We start from the raw sequence: 27,393 nt of genomic DNA, 5'->3' as shown, positions 1-27,393 counted from the left end.
GAGAGGAAATATATGTGCACAGAGTTGCATCAGATAGTACATAGTTAAAGAAGTTAAAGATACATACTGCATGCCCTTGGAGTTGATGTAAGTTAAATGTTTAGACAGCTGCTCTGAAGATTATTATTATCGTAAAACCACACAGCTTTAATGTCACTGCTGTGGGGATGCCAAGACACAATCTTGTCCTCCCTATAGCTCTCCCCCAGACACACACACACACACACACACACACACACACACACACACACACACACACACACACAACGAACGTCTCTGCTCCCTCCGTCTGTTTCAGAGTGGCCTAAGACTGAACTTGTCAATGTGATAATGAATGTGTGTCACTTCTGACTTTGATTCTGTACAATCTGACATCTATATTTATTAACCAAGAGATGCCTTGAATAAATGGAGTCAATTTGTCTTGTTTGTTGGAATTGAGCTTGTAAAATTATGTCTCAATAATTATGTGCCAATTATTTCAAATTAAAGGGAAATAGTCATGTGGCTATTCGGCAAATTAGGAATAAAAGTACAAACATTCAAAATGAAAGTACACTTTTAGCCGTTTTTAAATAGCCCCTAGGCTAAATATAACTATTTTTTCCAGTGAAAACCCTTGATGTCTTTATGAGTGCAGGGAGCTAACATGTCATTATCTATCTGTTCCTTTTTTGGTAATTGGGAAAAATAAATTGTGTACCTTTATCTTTAAACAACACTACCTCTCCACATGAATTAGCCTCAGTCTGTTTGACATGTGATCTTTAGCGTTGTGTATCCTCTCTGCTCTACACTTAAAACCAACCTTTGTGAGCAGCACGCCTACACAAAGAGAGAGACACCAACATCAATTGTGTCGTCGTCATACCCTCCTGTAAGGACGCAATCCAATTTACTGGGTTTGAAATGGTTTTGTCAAACATTCAATACCGTTATTACTTTTTGTGGCTAATGTCAGGGGAAATGAGAGATATGATAGGTCAAAATACTTCTATATGTAATCAGACATATAAAATTAAAATAAATCTACTCTGACAGAAGTTCCTTCAAGTAAACCTTCATAGCACCTTCATAAGCACTGACAGATAGATTATCATCAAATGATCATATACTGTAGGTTATCTAATATTACCATATGCTGTCATTAGTGAATGTGCCTCACTACCAACAACATGTTTTAGCTATATTAGACCCAATTAAAATCCAGTTGATCAATAGCAATGTTTACCTCTACATGGCAATTTAACTTCACATTAACGGTTGACGGTTTAAAAGCTGTGCCGCTCTATGTTATGTATAGATAGATAGCTTAAGGGTTTTCCTTCCTCCAGGCCTCAGCGTCTATAAACAGCTGTTTGTGCTTAGGCGGTAAATATATCAATCTTGACGCTGGCTGTTTATGTAGCCCCAGCTCTCTAATCATGCAGAGGTATAATTCAGTGACGCGTGGTGTCTTTATGAGAGGAGTTTGATTCAAAGGGCAGGTCCCTGTATTTACTTCTCTCTCTCTCTCTCTCTCTCTCTCTCTCTCTCTCTCTCTCTCTCTCTTCATCTCTCTCTCTGTCTCTCTGTCTCTCTGTCTCTCTCTCTCTTCATCTCTCTCTCTCTCTCTCTCTCTCTCTCTCTCTCTCTCTCTCTCTCTCTCTCTCTCTCTCTCTCTCTCTCTCTCTCTCTCTCTCACTCTGTCTCTTCATCTCCATCTCTCTCCCTCTCTAAAATGGAAGTGGTTGTCTGTCTCTCATCACAGTCCCTCGACTAAATGGAGCATGTGTTTACACTATCTACCATTATTGTTGTTAAAGTTTGAGATGAGCACTATAGATAAACGGTTTATTGTGTACTTTCATCTTAAATGTTATAGACTTCCGGGTCCTGGCAACTGGGGTTTAATGGACCATTCAAAGTGTTTTATCCTCAGCTTCTGCAATGAGTGTGCGTATGAATTACTGTTACTTGGAAGTGCTGTTAGCGTCGCTTCATCCCCTCCTGTGATCTCTGAGTGGCCGTATAATCTGGAGGTGGACTTGTTGCCTTAATTAGTGGGTAGAGGAGCGTGCCACATGTTCACTATCCATAAATATTGACTCTGGCTTTCAGGCTGGCCGGCTCTGACCTTGGTGGCTTTCCTTTCTGGGACCAACCTATAGGAAATGGGTCCCATTTCCCCCACAAGCCCTTTCATGCACCATGTGCACTCATTCACCATGTGCAGGCAAGCAGTCGCGTCCCTGTCAAGCACATGTCCATAGATAACGTTTTATTGTATTGAAACGTACTGTATGTTGTTATGGCAAAGCACATCACATCGCCCAACCTTGAACCAAATGAATACCACTAATACCATTATATTATAATGCATGTAATGTGTCCCTTATAGTCAATAAAAATTATTTTTCACAGATATACACATAAATCCTATTCTGTCCAACAAGCCGCATAATTGTGTTATCTCCTGGTATCTATGTTAGCGTGTGTTAAGGCTTCATCTCTGCCCACGCAGTGGAATGTGGGCCCTGCGTCCAGCCAAGTAGCTGTTAACAGCAGGTGAAGGGTTAATGTATCTGCCATGTCATCTCAGGGCTTTAGTTCCCCCTGACCACTGGAATGTACTGATGACAAGAGAGAGGAGAGGAGAGGAGAGGAGAGGAGAGGAGAGGAGAGGAGAGGAGAGGAGAGGAGAGGAGAGGAGAGGAGAGGAGAGGAGAGGAGAGGAGAGGAGAGGAGAGGAGAGAATAATGGTGGTAAATAATGCTATGTGTACAGCATAGGCGGCCGGTGGCACCTTAATTGGGGAGGACGGCTCATAGTAACGGCTGGAATGGAATAAATGGAATGGTATCGAACACATCAATGGTTTTCATGAGTTTGATACCATTCCATTTACTCCATTCCAGCCATTTTTATGAGCCGTCCTCCCCTCAGCAGCCTCCTGTGGTGTACAGGACCTGTGTACAGCACAATACAAGGCTAGAGTTAATTATTTTTTTTAAACTTCATCAAACGCTACTGAAGAACATACATTTTGTCTGGCATATCTGTCCCTCTGTGAAATATTGAGCACCAAACTATAAATGAACATGACATCCACCACCGTTCTTAAAGGTTGACAATTGACCTAAGTTCACGTCAAGCATCACCAAATGTCAAGGCTGACGTGAACTCAGGTCAGTCTGAGTTTGGTGTGACGACAACATAGCCCCGAGCCTGGAGTTCTGGTCTGCGACAGAGCTGAACTTTAGCCCCCTGCGTGTGTCCTCTCTCCATGCTCACCATGCTCACACAGGCAGAATGATTTCCAATGGCATGGGTCAGTTCATCATAGAGACAGACAGACAGACAGGTCAGTCATGTGTAGTACAGGACAGGACCAACGGGCTGAGAAATTGGATTTGTGTCTTTTTTAGTCCTGACAGACAGACAGACAGGGGCCTGTAGATGTGGCCCTCTGGGGCCAGAATCAAAACAGAGACATGTTAGAGATGAACCCCAACTCTTAGGACACTCATGCGAAGAGCTGTCTTGAGGGGGGCGGTGGGGGGGGTCATAATGTAAATGTATTACTTCAAAACTTTCTGCCAGAGTTTAGCACCATGTATTGAAAGTTACATGATATTTATATTGTAAAGGTTACAGAGCTAACTGATAACTTTATAGAGGCAAAATTGACTTCTAAATGCTTGTGGAATTTCATAACCAGGGCCTGTAACTGGTTAACCTCTGGACCTGATTACCAGTGGGTTGTTAATTTAAGCTTGATATGTTATCTCCCCACTACTAAGGGCTGGTGGCTTTTTCTGTTTACTGTTCTTTTCAACCAACAAAATAATTGGATCTGCCACTAATTCTAGATAACCCCAGTAGATAACTACTTTCTCCGCAGACAATGATACCAACTAGTGAATGAAGCTCAGAGTGACTCCAGAATCCAGAGAGCTGTGTGGTCTGCTGAATTGGACTGAGAGGAGGGGATAGCACTGATCACTTCCCTCAGGGGAGGCTTCTGGGGTGCTGGACACATTACTCTCTACCTGTCACAAGCTGTGCCAACACAAACACACACACGCACACACACACGCGCACACACACACGCACGCACGCATGGATGCACACACACAGAAAGCAGGGATCAGATAAACCCTCTATTTCTCCCCTTCTAATCCTCTCCTTGGGTAATTAAAGATAGTCACAGGTCACTGTGTGAGAGACCACCTTATCCTTTCATCTAAAGCATCTAAATACTAACAGCTTTTACCTGCCAATTTAGAGCAACACAGAGTGCTGTTTTGGCAACAGTCTGGACCCAACTGTGGCACTCAGGGGAAGAGAACAATGCGGGAAATGTAGTTTGTTATATCATTAGGTGTGTTATGACATATCCAGGTGGTGTGTTTATGTAAATGAATGAATGAATAACATAAATAAATGAATGAATTGGTCCCCAGATGAATAAATTAGCTTTGCCGTCAGTATCAGCTGTGAATATTTTTATTTGCCATTGTTAACCTAGAGAAAGACAGATGTAAAGAAAGAGAAAGAGGAAGAGAACAGAATGAGAGACAGAAGTAAAGAAGGCCAGAGAGGTAGAGTTCAAAGACACTCAGAGCCTAAAGCGTCAGCCAGTCAGCCAGTCAGTCAGACAGCCAGTCAGCCAGTCAGTCAGCCTGTCAGTCAGTCGGCCAGCCTGTCAGTTGGCCAGTCAGTCGGCCGGCCAGCCAGCCAGTTAATAAGCCAGTCAGCCAGTCAGTCAGCCAGTTAGCCAGTCAGCCAGCCAGTCAGCCAGTTAGCCAGTCAGCCAGCCAGTCAGCCAGTCAGTCAATAAGCCAGTCAGCCAGTCAGCCAGCCAGCCAGTCAGCCAGCCAGTCAGCCAGTCAGTCAATAAGCCAGTCAGCCAGTCAGCCAGTCAGCCAGCCAGCTAGTCAGCCAGCCAGTCAGTCAATAAGCCAGTCAGCCAGTCAGCCAGTCAGCCAGTCAGCCAGTCAGCCAGTCAGCCAGTCAGCCAGCCAGCTAGTCAGCCAGCCAGTCAGTCAGGAGAAGGTATGTATGCTCCCTCAGCTCCTACTGTATTTTAATTGCTAAATAGATGATCCAGGGGGATTATTCTTCATAAAATGTTATTGTCCTGGAAGCAGACAAAGATATATTCTGATCTCAATGGGGTTTAATCTATTGACATCTCAGCAAACAAAACAGGCCCATTGCTTTGGTCACAACACAACCATCCACCCTACCATCATCACTTAATATAAATAACTAGCTGTAATCAATGAGGGGTTTTCATATGGAGATGTCTCTAACATCAGGGCTGCTGAGTAAAGGCTACAGGCTTGTATACAGCTAACACCACCCATCAATGATGGACCCTAGCTTCTCTTCCCCCTAGCTGGGGGCTGGTACTTGACAGTATCTACTCTATGAGAAATGGAGGAGCTTGTTGGAACACATGTGACGAGAGAAACAACTACTCAGAAATGAAGTAGTGAAAACTTGTGCAAAGCATCAATAAACAAGGTGTTTCAGGGTTGAGCTTGACCCGATGAGACTGAAACACCGCTACAGTTCATTTTCTCAGGCAATCATTGAATATTTTCAAACTGAATGGGTCCAGCCTGGAGAAGACTATGGACTTGGTGCATCTTTGTCTTGTCCCTTTTCCCAGGACAAAGGACAGGACAGGAGGGATACCAGTTCCAGTTAGGGGTGAAGTTCAGAGGTCAGCGCTGAGGGATGAGGATAGGACAGTCAGTCACTACAGATCCTAATCCCCCTAATCTACCAAAAACAACACATTTCCCAGCTCATTGTCAATTAGTTTGAATCCAATAGTCAAACATGCTTAATCCAGGAATTAACACATGTTGATCAATCATCCATAGGGATCTGACACACAGGGGGGATCGCCACTGTATTTACAATTGAGAACTGTAGGCCAACAGGCAGTTTATACCATATTTGCACTTGGATAGTACTCTGCCAATTTTGTCACATATAATTATATTTCCTTATGCTACTGTGCAAGGCATTAAATGTTGTTTTGTGTGTGTGTGTGTGTGTGTGTGTGTGTGTGTGTGTGTGTAGGTACATTCGTGCGTAATATGGATTAATATAGTCCACCCACACGTTGGCGCACTTGCTCTGGTTCGTTTTTGAACTTTTGCAGTTTTTACAATTCTAAAAATGGCATTCAAGTTATTGTTCTCTATGATCAACAATGAAATAGCCTACTTGTAAAAATATATATATGCCTGGTTCTGCATAAAATGAGAACGAACAGGAGAAGAATGCAGAACGATGAGTTGCCTATTTTCTAAAAAGGAAAAGAAAACCTAAAGTTAAATATTTTGACGCTGTCAAAATAAACAACTTTAGATCACACGAACGAATAAAAGTCAAGGCCTATTATTAAAGAAAGTCTCATATTTGAGTCATTTTGTAAGAGCCAAAACACATTTAAAGGAGCATTTTGTCTGTGTAGCAGCGCGAGTTTGGGCAGGCTACTGTAGGTGCAGTAGGACTGGTTGAAAATGCACAGGAGGTGCTTTGGAATCGACATGATTGACAGCTCTGCGTTGGTGACATCACTGGACGACAAAAAGCCTCGTTTGGGGAAGAGAAGGCACCAATCAATTGGACTGCTACAGTGTGCCACGCACAGGAGAGAGAGGTTAAGCTCCCAAACCCACAGCCACAGACTATACAGTCTGATCTTCTACACCCGGTCTCTGCTAAACGTTATCTATAAATTCGCATTTGAAGATGTTCAACGGCGCTGCTTTATACTTAGATCGCTCCTGCCTACACCAGTCCGCTTCCTCCTCATAGATAGAACGTATAATATTTTTTTATTCTATTGACCTAGAAGTCTCCAGATTCCCAGCTTCGGAGATATGTGCGAGAGAAATCGGTCGGAGCAGTGCACGGACTGTCTTTCGTCCGCAGAGGAAAAGCGTGGAATAAACACGAATTAATGTGGAATTTATTGGAGCCCAAAGCTGGAAGGACGACTGGACACAGCGCTTCCTTATCAGGTAAAAAAAGTTAGAAGTATTCATTATTGAAGTCAATGACAACTGTTATATTTAGGGAAAAGTTTAGAAACGCTCATAAACTATCCATCCACTGAGTATTCTGGATCTAATAACCCTCTCGAGAAAAAACAACATTTTATTCAAGATGTTTCTTTTTTTCATTTTGTAATTTTTTGTGAAACATTTTTTGGCGGGGGTTACATAAATTCCAAAACATACTGTACATACAAAAATGTATACTGGTAGTATTTTAAGGATATGTCCTTTTGATGTAGGCCTAGGTGTTTTTGATGTCTTGTCTGCGCAGTGGAGTACATATGGCCAGGATACGCACGTTAGATCTCACACCTGCGAGCCCCTTGAAGTAACTCTATCCCGCATGATTATAGTCATACATGGCCGTCAAAGCCTCACCAAATAGACGCTTGTAGCGCTATCTGACTGCTGCCACGATTGTCTCTACTGGAACCTTTTTGATGCCTACATTCTGTCATGCTTTGTGTGTTCTAAGGGCTATGTAGTATTTCTTTTATACACCCCCACCAAACACGTCCTCTTATCTCTTCTGTAATTGCAGACTTTTTGTCTGCTGTTTTCTCTCTCCCTTCTTCCTCCAGGTTCTTTGTTTTTCTCCATTCCTGTAGGCTACCATCCACTTTTTTTGTTTGACAATTCTCTTTCATAACTTCCTCACCTTGATATTCTGGTGTTTTAGTTTTGCCTCTATAATGTTAAAAGATCAATCGCCTATTTCACTTGGCATAGCCCGTGGGGATGTTATTCACAACCTTTCTGTTCTTTACTTCAAAGTGACGTGTCTTTTCTTTTAACCTGCTTTGATACAAATTGCTATTATATGGAAGAAACAGTTTATCGCAGTTTAGCTGGGGGGAATTTTACAGTGAACCTCCAACGTTTCTCCTGTCGATAGCTGGCTGTGTGTTGTGTCGCGGCGTATGTGTATTGACATAAACTGCTCTCCTCTCCTCTCCTCTCAGGGACTGACTGACCATGGTCGCCGTGTTTCGTTCTCTCATGGTACTGCTGCTGGCTCAGGTGCTGCTGGGAGGCGCTGCGGGACTAATCCCCGAGGTCGGCCGAAGGAAGTACAGTGAGTCCGGGAAGCAGAACCCGGAGCAGTCGGATAACTTTCTCAACGAGTTCGAGCTGCGGCTCCTCAATATGTTCGGACTTAAGCGGAGGCCGAACCCGAGCAGACAGGCTGTGGTGCCTCAGTACATGGTGGACCTGTACCGTATGCACTCGGTGAACGGAGACCACAGCACTAAACTGCCCCGGAGCATGGGGAGGCATGCAGAGAGAGCCGCCAGCAAGGCCAACACGATTAGAAGCTTTCACCATGAAGGTACGTATTAGTGGCATATTTCACCTGGCAAGGTGGAGCATCTCTGCTCCCTCAGACATGTCAAACCTGTATTTAAACATGACTCAGAGTGTGAAGAGGATTTTCAAAGCAATTACACTTTTTTATGACAGGCCCACTCATATCCTAACAGAGTGACACGCGTCAGGGGACACGTCCCGTTATAAGTATATCATATTATAATAACAAAGGGTAATTTAACAATGTAACGAGTAAAACTAATTGTCAGGGTTCGATGACTTTGAAGTGCAAAGTAGCCTAATCCCTGAAATATGCGGTGATGTAACACGTTACCCGGAACATTCCATTGACTGTGCTATAACAAGCATCAAAACATCAAGGGTGGTGAGTGGTATCACAAGGGTAATTTGTTTCTTAATAATTGATGGTGTTTGCGTGGGCCCTGAAAACAGTTTTTCCAGACACGCACCACAGGAGAGGGATAAAGAAAGGGCGGTGTGCGTGTGCGTGCGCAAGTGATAGTCATCGCCCTGCTGCTACTTCAATAACACACGACGTGACATTACACTACACTGTCTACACACGCAATATGACAGAGGCCACTGTGGCAGACATAGCTCCGTCTCATTTTTAGACAGGACTAGTCAGTCCGTTACTCATCATGGTTTTGGGGGTGCGCGTTATCCTTTCCCAATCGCTCTCTCAAGGCGCGTTCTTTATGCGCAATTATGGACGTTCAAATAATAGAACCACGTAATTAGTCGTGCATACTTATTATGTAGCTACATATGCGTCGCTGACTGCGAGATTTCACATTAAAATGACACATTTATATACCTCAGAAACACATGCAGACCAGATTATTGTTTCAGTAAGGGCCAATTGGTCTAAATGCTAAACTAAATATGAGATATTTGATCCAAGAGTTGAACTGGAGGCACAAATGGACATTTTCTTTGGGTGATGTGAACTCTGGCCATGTTTTTTTATTTGGTATTGTATCTGTCTGTGCATATGTATCTGTACTATGTTGTATAGTAACAGTGGGTAGAGAGGTGTGCATGTGTTCAGTGGATGTCTAACCCTCTAGTCTAGGCAAATAGCTCATCTGGGCACTACATTTACAGTGCTGCAACAAAACAGACCAGAACAGTTAATATAGAAACATGAAAACCAAATATAGAAACTTTAAAAAAAGCGTTTCCCCTCATGCTCCAGTAGTGTATAGTACATGCCCAATGTGTCCATGGGTGGCCTTCTACACAGACTCCTGAGTGTTTCACTGCATGGGGAAGTTTCCACACAGTGAATGACTCATTGGGGTGGTTGGGTCAGGATGGGTGGTTGGTTGGGTGTTCTCCTCTCCTGAGGCCTGGTAGGGATGACACCCAGTGGACACATTGACACACTACAAACACCACTGACACTACAAACACCACTGACACTACAAACACCACTGAAACACTACAAACACCACTGACACACTACAAAAACCACACTGGCTGGCTGGCATGGTGACTGGGATTAAGACCACTCACTCCACTAGTGTAAACTTCCGCTTTTGGGATACATTTAAGCCATGTTTAGTTATTTATCCTTGCATCCTCCTGTCTTTTCATCCTGTGCTCCAGCGCTGCATGGTTTTGGATATATAGACTGTTCCTATGGTAGAAGTGGGAAGAGTGGGGGGTCCTATATGTTTAATATACGTGTAGCTACACATGTAAACCATAATGTCAAAGCCTGAAGCCCTATCCATTCTTCACATCTGTTCCGTGATATTAATTTCAGAGGGATAATTCATTTCTGTGATATCAGTTTTAAAAAATAACTATTTTTTTGCCAAACAGAACATTTCCAGGCCTAACACAGTAACCGGCTGCCAGAGACAGGCAGAGATGAATGACCTAATATTAGCCGTTATCTTTTGTTTTGGCACACAGAGAGTCAAGAAATTAGGAGTCTTGATACACTCATATCTGTGGTTCACAACTCTTAGACAAGGCCCAACATGTTGTTCACACAGCGCATGCAGCACCTCCTTCACTCACACAGCAGGAATCTGGATAGACAGAGAGAGAGAGACAGAGGGAAAAGAGAGAAAGATTTGGAGCGAAAGAGAGAGCGAGGGGGGATTTGGGGTGAGGAGGGAGATAGAGAGAGGGTGAAGGGGAGAGAGGGATTTTGGAATGAGTGGGCGAAAGAGAGAAGGAAAGAAGGGGTTTGAAGGAGAGAAGTAGAGAGAAGGGGTTTTCCCACATCAATAAGGATTGATGGGTCTAATTGAGGTCTTTGTGCTTCTGGAGAGAGATTTAGGATGAGGGGGTGGAATTTCCTAAATGCCTCCTTTGAAAAAGTTAGTGTTTATTTTACCACTCCAAACAGATAACAAGCATGTCTTTGTGCCATCTGTAAAACACTTAAAGGTAAATGTTCAAAGTTTGACTACAATCAAGAAAATATTAGTGCTGTCATTGACATATGTATCTGAAATTTGTTTTAAACACTAATGTTAATAATTCATTCTCAATCAGGCCAAATATGCACAGAGGAATAAAATGTGTAGCTATAGACTGCTTCAAAAAAGGTGTAAACAACATTAAGATAAATTAGACATACAGATAAATTAGATATACTTCCCTATGGTCATCATTGTGTCATAATAATCTAGCTTTGATGATTCCATGATGGACGACAATTCCTTTTTCCACACATTCAATAATAACAGCACTCCATCATGTAGCAGCCAAATCCTAAAGGGCAGAACATTCTCCATGGCATTTAGTGGCCTCGCATGCATAATGGTTAGATGCTATCACTGATCTTTGCTTGATCATATCAACATTGGAACGCCACTGCTTTGATGTCATGACATTTACTCTGATTACATTTATGAACCTGGCCGTATTGCAGTTGGATGGTCCCCAAGTGCAGTGGTCTAAGGCACTGCATCTCAGTGCTAGAGGCATCACTACAGACCCTGGTTCGATTCCAGGCTGTATCACAATCCAGCCGGGATTGGGAGTCCCATAGGGCGGTGCGTCATTGTAAATAAGAATTTGTTCATAACTGACTTGCCTAGTTAAATATAGGTTAAATAAAATAAATAAATAATTGTTAGCTTTTGCCTTTACATTGGAGTTAGTGAGTGTGTGTATGATGACATGTATGACAACAATGAATCTAGTCATGTAGGACTGGGAGGGAGGGATGCTTGTCTCATGTTTCTTGTGTGTGTGCGTGTCTGGGTGTGTGTGTGTCTGTGTGTTGTAGTGAGCTGTGGAAAGAATACCCGTTTGTCAGGACAGTAAACCTTGGTCAATCTTCTTCCCTGCTCCTGTAGAATCTATAAATCCATACATGTTTGCCTCTACATTTTTCACATTGCAGCATGCTCTCCGTGTAAGCACTGTATCTGCCATTAGTGGCTGTCCTCCACTCCCAGTAACTTTCTCCATGGAGTTACTCTACCACCAACACAACCTTCGTAGTAAAAAAACAATGTCCTGATCTTAACCATGAATGTCTATGTCAACATCATCCACTGACCCTAGCTCTCTCCTTATCCTTCTCTCTTATAGAGTCCATGGAGGCTCTGGCCAGTCTGAAGGGCAGGACCACCCAGCAGTTCTTCTTCAACCTCACCTCCATCCCTGGAGAAGAGCTTATCACCTCTGCAGAGCTCCGGGTGTACAGGGACCAGGTCCTGGGGGCCACAGCAGCTCCCACCAGTAACACCAGTTACAACAGCAGTAACAGCTTCAGTACCAGTGCTGGTGGCTTCCATCGTATCAACGTGTACGAGGTGTTTGGAGCCCCTGCGTCTCCCCGTGGGGAACCCTTGATGCGCCTCCTGGACACGCGGCTGGTGCAGGACTCTCTGAGCCGCTGGGAGAGCTTTGACGTCAGCCCCGCAGTGTCCCAGTGGGCCTCCAGGGTGCGCCACAACCACGGCTTCCTGGTGGAGGTGCTCCACCCAGACACCCTGGGGGGCGCGGAGGGCCAAGGACGGAGCCGGCACGTCAGGGTGAGCCGCTCCCTCCACGAGGACCAGGACTCATGGCCCCAGGCTCGCCCCCTGCTGGTGACCTACAGTCATGATGGGCGGGGGAATGCAGTGCTGCACAGGGACAAGAGACAGGCAGCAGGCCACAGGAAACAGAGGAAGAAGCACCAACACAAGGTCAACTGCCGCAGACATGCCCTCTACGTGGACTTCAGCGACGTGGGCTGGAACGAGTGGATAGTGGCGCCCCCAGGCTACCACGCCTTCTACTGCCATGGGGAGTGCCCCTTCCCATTGGCCGACCACCTCAACTCCACCAACCATGCCATCGTTCAGACGCTTGTCAACTCTGTGAACTCCAACATCCCCCGGGCGTGCTGCGTGCCCACAGAGCTCAGCCCCATATCACTGCTCTATCTGGATGAGTATGAGAAGGTCATCCTCAAAAACTACCAGGATATGGTGGTGGAGGGATGTGGCTGCCGGTGAGACACACAGAGACAGAAGGATGGAGGGATGGAGAGACTGAGAAAGAGAGAGAGTGTGAGGTTATATGGGCACCCGGTTTCCCAATGAAGACGTTTTATTTATATGACAGAAAAGATACAAACAGAGCTATTTTCGAAGAAGATTAAAAAACAACTATATATGAATATATTTATGTCTACTTAAAGTTGGGAAAAATAAATATTTTAATCAGAGGAATAATCCTTTACTGGTTTTGAAAATGTATTTCTGATGTACATTTCAAAATGGGTGCAATACCACATGAAGTACAATGCTCAGATTTTTATTTGTATTTATTTCTATTATAACCACTTTATTTGTAAATAAATAATGTGTATTTATCGTGAGAAAACACTTTGGTTGCTCCAATTGTCCACACTTGTCCAGCTGACTTCCCAGTGTGTGTTTAAAAGCATTCAAATCACACTAAGGATGTCAAGGGGTCAAAAAGTAGCAGAACCTCTCCCACATAAATTAGCCGCAAAAAACCCCAAAGAAGACAAGGTTAAAAGCTAATGCTCTAATAGTGAATGCCAAGATGAAGCATTTACACCTCCTGTGATAAATGTACAGTAACTGGAGCCTGGTGGTGTGTTTTGAATGGGTCAGTGTAAGTGGTGTAATGGTCTGCAGTGGGGTACAGAATCACAACAGGGTCCAAGGCAGTTACATCTCTACAGATGTTATAAGGTCTCTGGGGAGGTCTAGGAAAACACAGCGAGATGTTTTCCTCCTGTAGGCCTACATGGCATTGCACAGATCCCTGGGAAGGAAGGCAGAGGTAAAAGTTAACCCCTGGGAATACTTCATTTTCTTAACTTAAAAGAGAGAAAGAGAGAGAGAGAGAGGGGGGAAGTAGGGAGAGAGAGAACGAAAACAAACAGTCTGAGTTGTGTGTCAGTGTGTGAGGGATTTGAAGAGTGTCTGTGCTGTGCTGTGAGTTTGTTTACTGTGCGATTTGAGACATGACAGGCTGCGAGCCATCAGCCAGACACACCAATGGGCCCTCAGCAAGACACAAGGTCTACAGCTGCTTTAATTAATAAAGACAAACAAACACACACACACACACACGCACACAGGTGTACCTGCTCCATATGCACATGCTCAGGCACATTCTCCTGCTACGTCTCTTTTGGCTGCCTCTGACTCATAGTCTTCTTCTGTTGTGGTTTTGGCACCATTGGGAATAGTTCTGTTAAGCTCCGTTATCCCTGGTTCTAACTTGCGTCCTGATCTTGTCCGCATTCTGATTGTGCCCACATTTTTAGACAATCAAAAAACACATTGTGATTTGATTGTGATCAGAGGTAGTCAGACACATCTGGATATCTTACAAATGTAGACAGATCTGGACAGTGAAACTATTTAAATCATAATTATTCCACCCTCTAAAGTCATTGACAGGTGGCACCATTGACTGATTACATCAATATGTGTCTTACAATAAATAAATATGATTTTGAAAGAAAAGCTGTGAAATAATTAGCATAAAGGAAGGGACCAGGAAATCTGGCCACAATGCAGACACAGTGGACAGATAACAGACACAGTTTAATACCATGTGTAGACACATTTCTGGAAATGTGGGCACAATAGAAATGTAGACAAGATCAGGACAAAGGACCCATGTTAGCACCAGGTATGAATGGGGCTTTAGAATGAATGAACACTAACACAAACTCTCTAAGTGACAAACAACAGGGTATTATTGCTCATATTTTATTCATAGGGACAGATAATGGCAGGATGGGATGGCAAAAACAAAACATATCACATTTCCAAGACAGAGCACAGGCATAAAGGTTAGAATTCATATCTTAATACTTCTATTGTTCTCAGAGAAGTAATGCAATCACTAAGGCTAAATGGAGTGACTCGGAATAGTCCTAAAAGAGACAGATGAAATACGTACTGTAGCCACACTGGCGGGGTAGATAATGAGAGAGTGAGAAAAAGAGAGAGGGAGAGAGAATGAGAGAGAGAGAGAGAGGAAAGGTTGTGGAGTTTGACAGACTGTTTTCTGCTGTGTTTGCATTAGACAGAGTTTGGAACGGAACACAAGGCAGCTCAAGAAGCTCTAAATATAATGTTTTTTATACGAGCACACATTGGAACTCAGACACATGCATGCACTCGCTTGCAGAGAGCAACCCAACATGGTTGTTTTTTCAATCAGCAAAGACTTTTCTGGTAGGCTTCAACTTTTTCTTGGGGGGGAACAATCAATTTTAGCAAATATATGATTTCAACTCAAGTTCATCTATAATTTAATAGTATAGGAGTTACATTTCCAAACGGCTGACAGTATAATGGTGAAATGTCTTAAGATAACAACTTTCACTCATTCTCTGATGTTTTGCCATTGTGTATATTGAGAAGTTATTGTGCAACAGACAGATGTTTTTTAAAAACCTTTATTTAAGCAGGGAGTCACCATTGAGACCAGGCTCTCTTTCACAAAGGAGTCATGCATATACAATTTCATGAGACAAAAACAAAAATCTAATACAATATAAAACAAGTAAAATAGAGCACAACACAAATATTCAAGATAAACGATTACATGTATTAGTATTACCTAATACCTAATCTTACCCAGTACCCACCTGGGTGAAGCAACAAGCAGCCATTTTGTGCCAGAGCAGTTCCGGTCCACACATCAGTTTCAATCCCCTGGCCTACACATTATTTTATTTTACCTTGCATCCGTTCCCCCAAGAGTTCCCATCTGGTGTCCATTTCTGTAGTGTAGACCCCAACCACAGAACTCAGCTCAGCACATGGTCCCCTATAGCCCTGCCAGTAGCACCACCTGTATGCCTGCCTGCCTGCCTTTCTGCCTGTCTGCCTGCCTGCCTTTCTGCCTGTCTGCCTGCCTTTCTGCCTGTCTGCCTGCCTGCCTTTCTGCCTGACTGCCTGTCTGCGTGCCTGCCTTTCTGCCTGTCTGCGTGCCTTTCTGCCTGTCTGCCTGCCTGTCTGCGTGCCTTTCTGCGTGCCTTTCTGCCTGCCTCCCCGCCTCCCCGCCTCCCTCTCCCCTCCCTCTCTGCCTCCCTCTCTACCTTGCCACAGTGCACCATTTTAATGGACTTCAGGAGGAAGTCACTTCGCTGAAAAAGTTAATGAAAATTTGATGAAAATCAACTAAATGTTCAACAGTAAAACTTTACACCCCCACCCCCCAAAAAAACTGAACTGCCAACACTTTTAGGTCAGAAGAGGGGGAGAGAGGGTTGGAAGAAAATGCCTGTGTTAAAACAGTGTTAGATTTAGTGGTTTGCCTTTATAGCTACAGTCTATAAACCTTTCATTGGATTGGGGGAAAATAGTGTTCCCAGGGTGGGGGACACGTGGGGCGTACTCCTGAATGTTGCCCCCCTTGCCCCCCTGATCCAACTCCACTTGGTTCTGGTACTCTGTGTCAGCCAGTGTTTCTCACACCCCAGGGGCTCGCTTTAGGGCCAGGTTTATATGAGCCCCCCCCCGGGACCACTTCTAAACTTCTCACTCAACGTCTCTGAGAAACAACCCCCCCACCCCCACCTCCTCCCCTTCCTCTCCTCCTAGGGGACCAAGGTTAGAGGTCACAGTAATGATCTACTATGACTCACTTCTACCACAGCTCTGACTAGCAGACTTGTCACATTGCCATAAGCTGTTTGTGACAATACAGAGTGAACCCCCTCAGCTCTATTTGGGCAGACTACCGTGAGCACTTCACACTGTTAGATAAGGCTATGTGTGTAGGTTCTATTATGCCCATGTATTACGGTTTAGCTAAAAACAACAGAAGAAGTATGAGATATGCTTGGTTTAAAGTGGTCCTCCTTCACCTACTACACAGGCCTCAAACAAAATCCCTCTCCAAACTCAAAGCTGGTTATTATTTTCTTCCCTTTCTGAGCATCTGGTAAATAAGTTAAAGGTGTGCTTCTCTCTTTCTGTTTACATGCAACAGAACGGCTGCAGAACTGATGAGAATAACATGGAGAGAGAGGGAGAGAGAGGGACTCTAACTGGCGTGGCAGGCGCATTCATTTAGCTGTGTGCAAACCACACCAAAAGTATCTGCAGCTCAGACAACCAAAATCATAAGGGTTCTGAAATCAGATTTCCAGATTTCTGGCAGTACTGTATTTGGAAAGTGTGCGGAGTGCCGTGTACCTTTGATGAAGCGAAGTGCTCCGTCTGTCGCTATGGGAGATCTCGGCCCGGCCTCTCGCCAGGCAGGGTGGGGCGCTAAAATGCAGAGATGCTGGGAGGAACGGCGGTCACTTGTGAGTCTTTCTTTCTTCTTCTTTTTGTCTTTTTTTCTTCATGTGCCGCACGCTAATTTTGGAGGTTGTGCACTGCACATGGTGTTTTTTCTGTTTTCCGAAAAGCATCAGTGAGATGACGTCCAGCATAGCTGAAACTGTGACATCTGTGCTGCAGCTCTGAACACATCAAACAGGCCCGCGTTTGTCCACACAGTCAAGAGGAGAAACAAATATGGAAATGGATTTTCCAGAATGACTGGGAGAAATGATAATACTTATTCTTATATAGTATTTTATTCCATTGTGTGTGTGCGTGTGTGTTTTTGTTTTTACTATCCTTGTGGGGACCGGAAGTCCTCACAAGGATAGTAAAAAAACGAAAACTTGGATAAGTGGGGACATTTTGCCGGTCCCCACAAGGAAAAAGGCTATTTTAGGCTTAGGGGTTAGGTTTAGGGTTAGGGTTACAATTAGGGTTAAGGTTACAATTAGGGTTAGAGGTTTAAGAGTTAGGGTTAGGTTTAGGGTTAGGAGTTAGGGTTATGTTTAGGGTTAGGGTTTGGGGTTAAGTTAGGGTTAGGTTTAGGGTTAGGGGTTAGAGAAAATAGGTTTTTGAATGGGAATCAATTGTTTGGTCCCCACAAGGATAGTAAAACAAACGTGTGTGTGTGTGTGTGCCTTCCCATGGTAGTGGAGCTAAGCCACAGTGCACTGTATAAGAGGCTACATTGTTAAGAACTTCACCTCAAGGCAAGGTGGATGGACATGAGTCTATTCCAGGCAGCCAGTGTATGATGGACTCACCAATAGGCAAACAGGGATCCATGTGTCATAGTTTTATATCATGACTGTCTAACTTGAGGGATGTGGGTTAGCTGACCAATTCATTCACCAAGTAAAGACCACATTAAACCTTGGCTTACTCACCTCAACATTAAGTCTTGTCACAGTTTCTCCTGTGAGTTGGCATGTTGTGTGGATCTGTCTCTCTCTCCAGGTCCCAACTGGATCTGTCTCTCTCTCCAGGTCCCAACTGGATCTGTCTCTCTCTCCAGGTCCCAACTGGATCTGTCTCTCTCTCCAGGTCCCAACTGGATCTGTCTCTCTCTCCAGGTCCCAACTGGATCTGTCTCTCTCTCCAGGTCCCAACTGGATCTGTCTCTCTCTCCAGGTCCCAACTGGATCTGTCTCTCTCTCCAGGTCCCAACTGGATCTGGCATCAACAGACTGAAAAAACAGAATGTTTAGAAAAAAACGAACTGACATCATGGGCTCATTAACTATTCATATTTCTGGCAAACAGTTTATAAATACATTATTTAGTATTTATTTATTCAACCTGTATTTAGGAAGATAAGTCATCAAGGGCAAATTCTCTTTTACAACAATGGCCGCATTATATAAGGTGACGAAATACACTAGTGTAGAAAAACACATAACATTTCATATGATCAAGAAGCCATATTCAGTAACTTATAAATGATGACATTTTTTAAATAAAGGTGTTATAAACTGTGCATCAGACTTACTTTCATTCTTGACTTCAAGTATGTACAAGATTCCCTCAATGCTTTGAATTTGAGGATCTCTAACTTTGTAGTCTGTCCGTGGACCCACTCAGTCAGAGAAAGATAGAGGGAGAGAAAGTCAAGAGAACGGAGAGAGGAGAGAGAGAGAGAGAGATAGGGAGAGGGATAAATAAAGAGAGGGAGAGAGGGAGAAAGAGAGAGAAAGATTCAAAAGAGAGAATAAATAAAGAGAAAAAGAGAGTGAGAGTGAGAGTGAGAAATAAAGAGATAGAGAGAGGGAGGGGTGCAGGAAGGAGATCCATATGGAGGGTTGTGCAGAAGGGGAGTCAGTGTGGTTAGGGGGAGCGTTCTCCATCTTAGTAGCAGGAAGCTGAGAGATGAGTCAGAATGACTACATGACAAGCCCAGCACGCCACGTTGATAAATGTAAATCTACTGAACTGTAAATGTAATTATGACACATGATATACGCTAGCTGTTGTCATTCAGTATATCACACAGTGTTGGGTAGTAGTGAACTACATGTAGTTCAACTAGTAATTTAATGACATTTTGCTGTAGCTTGGTGGTAGTTGAACTAAATTCAAATCTTGGGAGTGTATCAGTAGTCAATTACTGTTTTGCCATGCAGTGGTGTAGTTCATTACTGGAACTACACACTACTTTTTTTGGCTAAAATAAAATAAAATATGGGTAAAGTAGGCAAGAATTTCCTTTATTGTGGTTAAATTCAAATATACTAATTGACAAAAAACCTTTATTTTTTGACAGAATGTTTAAAAAAGGTATAATCTTCGTAAATGATATCATCGGTAGGACTGGTGGAGTTATGTCGCACATGCAGCTAACAAAAACATATGGAAATGTCTGCTCTACCCAAAATTACAACCAAATAATTGCAGCCTTACCGCAAAAGTGGAAGAGGAAAGTGGAAGGGGGAGAAAGTAAGGAACTTGTCTGTCGGCCTTGCATTAAATAACATAATTGGTTAAGGAAAACTGTGATAAATAAAAAAGTATATCAGTTTCACTTAAGGACCAAAGGATTGACAGCCGTCCCATATAGATTGCAAAATAGTTGGGAAGAGATCTTTGACGTACCGATCCCATGGCATAGTGTTTATGAACTGACACGCAAAACGACACCGGATTCAAAAATTAGAATCTTTCAATTTAAATTATTATATAAAATTCTTGCTACCAATAGAATGTTATTTATATGGGGGATAAAATCTTCCCAGCTCTGCAGGTTTTGCTGTGAAGAGACAGAATCGTTAGATCATTTGTTTTGGTTCTGTCCATTTGTAGCTTGTTTTTGGACACAGGTCCAGGAATGGCTAAAGGATTGCAATATTTACCTGGAACTAACCTTGCAGATAGCATTACTGGGTGATCTGAAAAGTCATAGTCAATCAATCAATAATATAATAATACTTTTAGCAAAAATGTTTATTTTTAATTCACAATCTGTAGAAGCAATGAGAATAGAGAGGTTCAGAATTTTTGTGAAACATCACAGTAAAGTTGAAATACAGTGGGGAAAAAAAGTATTTAGTCAGCCACCAATTGTGCAAGTTCTCCCACTTAAAAAGATGAGAGAGGCCTGTAATTTTCATCATAGGTACACGTCAACTATGACAGACAAAATGAGAATTTGTTTTCCAGAAAATCACATTGTAGGATTTTTAATGAATTTATTTGCAAATGATGGTGGAAAATAAGTATTTGGTCAATAACAACAGTTTCTCAATACTTTGTTATATACCCTTTGTTGGCAATGACACAGGTCAAATGTTTTCTGTAAGTCTTCACAAGGTTTTCACACACTGTTGCTGGTATTTTGGCCCATTCCTCCATGCAGATCTCCTCTAGAGCAGTGATGTTTTGGGGCTGTCGCTGGGCAACACGGACTTTCAACTCCCTCCAAAGATTTTCTATGGGGTTGAGATCTGGAGACTGGCTAGGCCACTCCAGGACCCTGAAATGCTTTTTACGAAGCCACTCCTTCGTTGCCCGGGCGGTGTGTTTGGGATCATTGTCATGCTGAAAGACCCAGCCACGTTTCATCTTCAATGCCCTTGCTGATGGAAGGAGGTTTTCACTCAAAATCTCACGATACATGGCCCCATTCATTCTTTCCTTTACACGGATCAGTCGTCCTGGTCCCTTTGCAGAAAAACAGCCCCAAAGCATGATGTTTCCACCCCCATGCTTCACAGTAGGTATGGTGTTCTTTGGATGCAACTCAGCATTCTTTGTCCTCCAAACACGACGAGTTGAGTTTTTACCAAAAAGTTCTATTTTGGTTTCATCTGACCATATGACATTCTCCCAATCCTCTTCTGGATCATCCAAATGCACTCTAGCAAACTTCTGGACATGTACTGGCTTAAGCAGGGGGACACGTCTGGCACTGCAGAATTTGATTCCCTGGCGGCGTAGTGTGTTACTGATGGTAGGCTTTGTTACTTTGGTCCCAGCTCTCTGCAGGTCTTTCACTAGGTCCCCCTGTGTGGTTCTGGGATTTTTGCTCACCGTTCTTGTGATCATTTTGACCCCACGGGGTGAGATCTTGCGTGGAGCCCCAGATCGAGGGAGATTATCAGTGGTCTTGTATGTCTTCCATTTCCTAATAATTGCTCCCACAGTTGATTTCTTCAAACCAAGCTGCTTACCTATTGCAGATTCAGTCTTCCCAGCCTGGTGCAGGTCTACAATTTTGTTTCTGGTGTCCTTTGACAGCTCTTTGGTCTTGGCCATATAGAAATCCTATATGGATGGTGTTAAGAGATAGATGGGAGGTATTGAATAGAGTTGAAGGATGGGACTAATAACAAATAACAACAAATAATAACAAAGATAGCTAATAATGTAAGCATACTGTGTCCATAATAAGTATATAGGTTGTATGTTGGGAGCTTTTGGGAAGGAGCACAGTTAGAAAGATATGGCATATAGTAGCAAACCGGATGGACACCATGAAAATGATCGGAGAGGTTGAGAGTAGAAGAAGTTCAGGAGCAAAAAAATATATATATATACAGTGCCCTCCACTATTATTGGCACCCCTGTTTAAGATGTGGTCGAGGACTTCCAAAAATTCTCCTTTTTTTTTAAACAACATAGAACCCAAATGCAAAAAAAGAGAAAAATCCAACCTTTTATTTAAGTACATTACTTTGGTGGTAAAAAAAAAAATCACACATTTAGAAAAAAATAAACTTGAAATCATGTGTCCCACAATTATTGGCACCCCTAACAATTCCGCTGAATTTTTTTTTATTTTTTATTTTTTATATATTTTTCTGTAGTTGCTAAAGTTGGTCAAGGTATCTAGGAACTTTTAATTAGTAATTCATGACTTCCTGTTTCCCTGGGGTATAAATATGACGTGACACAGAGGCCTAATTCTCTTACCCATTTGTCAACATGGCAAAGGCAAGAGAACACACCATTCAAGTAAGGCAGATTTGTGTCGACCTTCATAAGTCAGGCAATGGCTACAAAAAAATAGCCACTCGCCTTAACTTGCCCGTATCTACAGTCAGAGGAATCGTTAAGAAGTTTAAAACAACTGGAACAGTGACAAACAAGGCTGGAAGAGGTCCCAAGTTTATCTTGCCACAACGCACAGTGAGGAGGATGGTAAGAGAAGTAAAAAAAAGTCCTAAGCTCACTGTCACAGAATTGCATCAAAGAGTGGCATCTTGGGGTCACAAAGTCTCCAAAACAACCATCAGACGCTCTCTACATGCCAACAAGCTGTTTGGGAGGCATGCAAGGAAAAAGCCTTTTCTCACTAACACTCACAAACGTAAACGTCTGGAGTTTGCTAAGCGGCACTGGGACTTCAACTGGGATCGTGTGCTTTGGTCAGATGAGACTAAGATTGAGCTTTTTGGCAACAAACACTCTAAGTGGGTCTGGCGTAAAACAAAAGATGAGTATGCCGAAAAGCACCTCATGCCCACCGTGAAGTATGGTGGAGGATCTGTGATGCTGTGGGCCTGTTTCTCTTCCAAAGGCCCTGGGAACCTTGTTAGGGTGCATGGCATTATGAACGCTTTGAACTACCAGGACATTTTAAATAAAAACCTGATGGCCTCTGCCAGAAAGCTGAAGATGGGTCGTCATTGGGTCTTTCAGCAGGATAATGATCCAAAACATGTGGCAAAATCTACACAAAAATGGTTCAGCAGTCACAAACTCAAGGTCCTCCCATGGCCATCTCAGTCCCCAGACCTCAACCCAATCGAAAACCTGTGGGGCAAGCTAAAGAGGAGAGTGCATAAGAGAGGACCCAGGACACTGGATGATCTAGAAAGATTGTGCAAAGAAGAATGGTCAAAGATCCCTCTCTCTGTGTTCTCCAATATTGTGAAATGTTATAGGAGGAGATTAAGTGCTGTCTTGTTGGCAAAAGGGGGTTGTACAAAGTATTAACATCAGGGGTGCCAATAATTGTGGGACACATGATTTCACGTATTTTTTTTTCTAAATGTGTGATTTTTTTTTTACACCAAAGTAATGTACTTAAATAAAAGGTTGGATTTTTCTCTTTTTTTGCATTTGGGTTCTATGTTGTTTAAAAAAAAAAGGAGAATTTTTGGAAGTCCTCGACCACATCTGAAACAGGGGTGCCAATAATTGTGGAGGGCACTGTATATATATATATATATATATATATATATATATATATATATATATATATATATATAATAGAATTATTGTAAAATTAACTCTGTCCATAAGGTGTAGATAGTAAGTATAGACCGGAAGTAGAGGCCTGGGCATTGTTGTTCACTAATTTACTCCAAGTAGGGAAAGGATGGTGGGGTTGAAAAGTAATAAAGGGGAGTATATATATAAAAATAAAAATAAACATGGGGGATTGGAAGTGATGCAGACAATTACATTGATAGAAGATACAATCTATCTGCAATATTAAGCTGATCCATTCCCCCCCCCCCCAAAAAAAAAAAATATATAATATAATTTAAAAAAATGTAAAAAAAAAAATGTAAAAATAAAAGATGAAAAATAAAAGAAGAAAAATAAAAAATACAAAAGATTTTCCTTTATTTTTTGACACCAGACCTGCCTAATAGGCTAAATTACACATTCTGTTAACATCTGACTACAGAGTGATCTGTTCTTGCAATGTATAGTCTATGACATTTCAGATTTAGGTATGATACCTTTTCACAATGTAGTTTGGATGTAGTGAACTACTTTTTCAAAGTAACTTTAGTTAAGTAAACTATATTTCTTAAGGGTAGTAATTGGTAGCTTGGTCAACTATATTTTCAGAGTAACTTCCCCAACACTGACATCACACAGGTCAAAAACTATTCTCAGACTTGTCGAAGGTAGCCTATTTGATGGCCTTAGGTTGACCATGGCTGGAAAGACCCAGGCTTGATAACAGTGATTTGGGTAACGTGTCTTATGGTCTTAACAGGGGGCAAAGTTCAAGGTGCAAAATCAGGTTTTTATTAAATAGTAGGTGCTACAAAATGAAAATGAAGGTTGGAAAAATATTAACATTTTATTTTACAAAAACACAGTCAGAAAAATAGGTTCCTAAATCAAAAGGAATAGGCCTAAGCAGGCATTTCTATCAACTCACCTGGCACAGGTTGGGGACTACCAGGCTCTGTCCAGTCTTCCCCTGTGAATAGACAAGAAAATGCCCATGAAACTATTTAAAGGGGAAAATGTAGGTTGGGTATAAAGCGCCAAGGCCTCATAATAGTGTGCATATATCATCAAGTAATGTGTGGATCCCACATTAGAACAAGTGCATTGTTACCCAAGAGCACCTACAGTGCCTCCAGAAAGTAGTCATACCCCTTGACTTATTCCACATTTTGTTGTGTTACAGCCTAAATTCAAAATTGATTAAATATTTTCATTCTCACCAATCTACACATAATACCCCATAATGACAAAGTGAAAACATGTTTGGATTATTTTTTGCAAATGTATTGAAAATTAAATACAGAAATATCTAATTTACATAAGTATTCACACCCTTGAGTCAATACTTTGGAGAAGCACCTTTGGCAGCGATGACAGCTGTGAGTCTTTCTGGGTAAGTCTCCAAGAGCTTTCCACACCTGGATTGTGCAACATTTGCCCATTATTTTTAAACTTCTTCAAGCTCTGTCAAATTGGTTGTTGAGCAATGCTAGACAACCATTTTCAGGTCTTGCCATAGATTTTAAAGTAGATTTAAGTCAAAACTGTAACTCGGCCACTCAGGAACATTCACTCTCTTCATGGTAAGCAACTCCAGTGTAGATTTGGCCTTGTGTTTTAGGTTATTGTCCTGCTGAATGGTGAATTCATCTCCCAGTTTGAACCAGGATTTCCTCTATGATTTTGCCTGTGCTTTGCTCCATTCCGTTTCTTTTTTATCCTGAAAAACTCCCCAGTCCTTAACGATGACAAGCATACCCATAACATGATGCAGCCACCACTATGCTTGAAAATATGGAGAGTGGTACTCAGTAATGTATTGTGTTGGATTTGTCCCAAACATAACACTTTGTATTTAGGACAAAAAGTGAATTTCTTTGCCACATTTTTTGCAATATTACTTTAGTGCCTTGTTGCAAACAGGATTCATGTTTTGGAATATTTTTATTCTGTACAGGTTTCCTTCTTTTGACTCTGTCAATTAGGTTAGTATTGTGGAGAAACTACAATGTTGTTGATCTATCCTCAGTTTTCTCCTATCACAGCCATTAAACTCTGTAACTGTTTTAAAGTCACAATTGGCCTCATGGTGAAATCCCTGAGCGGTTTCCTCCTTCCTCTCCAGCAACTGAGTTAGGAAGGACGCCTGTATCTTTTTAGTGATTGAGTGTATTGATACACCATCCAAAGTGTAATGAAGAACTTCACCAAGCCCAAAGGGATATTGAATGTCTGTTTTTTTATTTTTTTTTAATATCTACCAATAGGTGCTTTCTTTGCGAGGCATTAGAACACCTCCCTGGTCTTTGTAGTTGAATGTGTGTTTAAAATTAACTTATCGACCTAGAGACCTTACAGATAATTGTATGTGTAGGGTACAGAGATGAGGTAGTCATTCAAAAATCATGTTAAACAATATAATTGCACACAGAGTGAGTCCATGCAACTTCTTATGTGACTTGTTAAGCACATTTTTACTCCTTAACTTATTTAGGCTTGCCATAACAAAGGGGTTGAATACTTATTGACTCAAAACCTTTCAGCTTTTCATTTTTAATTAATTTGTATACATTTCGAAAAACATAATTCCACTTAGACATTATGGGGTATTGTGTGTTGGCCAGTGACAAAACATCTAGATTTAAATTCAGTCTGTAACACAACAACATTTTGAAAAAGTCAAGGGGTGTGAATACTTTCTGAAGGCACTTGAAATTACATTCTACATTTTAGCAGACACTCTTATCCAGAGCGATTAGGGTTAAGTGCCTTGCTCAAGGGCACATCGACAGATTTTTCACCTAGTCGGCTAGGGGATTAGAACCAGCGACCTTTCGGTTACTGGCACAACGCTCTTAACCACTAAGCTACCTGCCGCCCCTACATCAATGTCTTCTATAGATGACAGACCTGGCCATCTTGTTATGAGTACACCTGAGGAGGCTGGTGGTAGGAGCTATAGGAGGACGAGCTCATTGTAATGGCTGGAATGGATTTATGGATCGTATCAAACACATCAAACATATGGAAACCACATATTTGACTCCTTTCCATTGACTCCATTCCAGTCATTACAATGAGCCTGCCTTCCTATAGCTCCTCCCACCAGCCTCCTCTGGAGCACACAGATTGTAAACAAGGGGCTTTTATCATCTGGCATCAGCCAGTAGATGGCAACAACCAATCTGTTCCAACAATGTGACCTATCATCCACTTGAGAGATAGTTAGTCTGAGCTTTGAATGATCAAGTCATGATTTGCATCTACAGTGCCTTTGGAAAGTATTCAGACCCCTTGACTTTTTTCACATTTTGTTACGTTACAGCTTTATTCTAAAATGGATTCAATAAATTTTTTCCTCATCAATCTACACACAATACCCCATAATGGCAAAGTGAAAACAGGTTTTTAGAAATTTTAGCAAAAAATAAAAAATAAACAAATGAAATACCTTATTTACAAATGAAATACCTTATTTGCTATGAGATTATAAATTGAGCTCAGGTGCATCCTGTTTCCATTGATCATCCTTGAGATGTTTCTACAACTTGATTGGAGTCCACCTGTGGTAAATTCAATTGATTGCACATGATTTGGAAAGGCACACACCTGTCTATATAAGGTCCCACAGTTGACAGTACATGTCAGAGCAAAAACCAAGCCATGAGGTCGAAGGAATTGCCCGTATAGCTCAGCGACAGGATTTTGTCGAGGCACAGATCTGGGGAAGGGAACCAAAACATTTATGCAGCATTGAAGGTCCACAAGAAAACAGTGGCCCCCATCATTCTTAAATGGAAGAAGTTTGGAACCACCAAGACTCTTCCTAGAGCTGGCCGCCTGGACAAACTGAGCAATCGGGGGAGAAGGGCCTTGGTCAGGGAGGTGACCAAGAACCCAATGTTCACTCTGACAGAGCTCCAGAGTTCCTCTGTGGAGATGGGAGAACTTTCCAGAAGGACAACCATCTCTGCAGCACTCCAACAATCAGGCCTTGATGGTAAAGTGGCCAGATGGAA

At 42.3% G+C, this 27,393-nt stretch overlaps 1 protein-coding gene across 1 annotated transcript; it reads left to right on the top strand.

Moving 5' to 3' along the window:
• The first annotated feature begins 6,641 nt into the window (after positions 1–6,641).
• On the top strand, positions 6,642–13,240 carry LOC121549246 (bone morphogenetic protein 2). The gene is made up of 3 exons (XM_041861101.2): positions 6,642–7,028; positions 8,027–8,394; positions 11,955–13,240. The coding sequence occupies exons 2-3, from the start codon at positions 8,040–8,042 to the stop codon at positions 12,866–12,868; spliced, it is 1,269 nt and encodes a 422-aa protein (XP_041717035.1). The 5' UTR covers positions 6,642–7,028; positions 8,027–8,039; the 3' UTR covers positions 12,869–13,240.
• Positions 13,241–27,393: the final 14,153 nt, after the last annotated feature.

This window comes from Coregonus clupeaformis, chromosome 33 (assembly GCF_020615455.1).
Source record: "Coregonus clupeaformis isolate EN_2021a chromosome 33, ASM2061545v1, whole genome shotgun sequence".
In the NCBI taxonomy this organism is placed as follows: Eukaryota; Metazoa; Chordata; class Actinopteri; order Salmoniformes; family Salmonidae; genus Coregonus; species Coregonus clupeaformis.
This window is presented reverse-complemented; position numbering and strand designations above follow the sequence as displayed.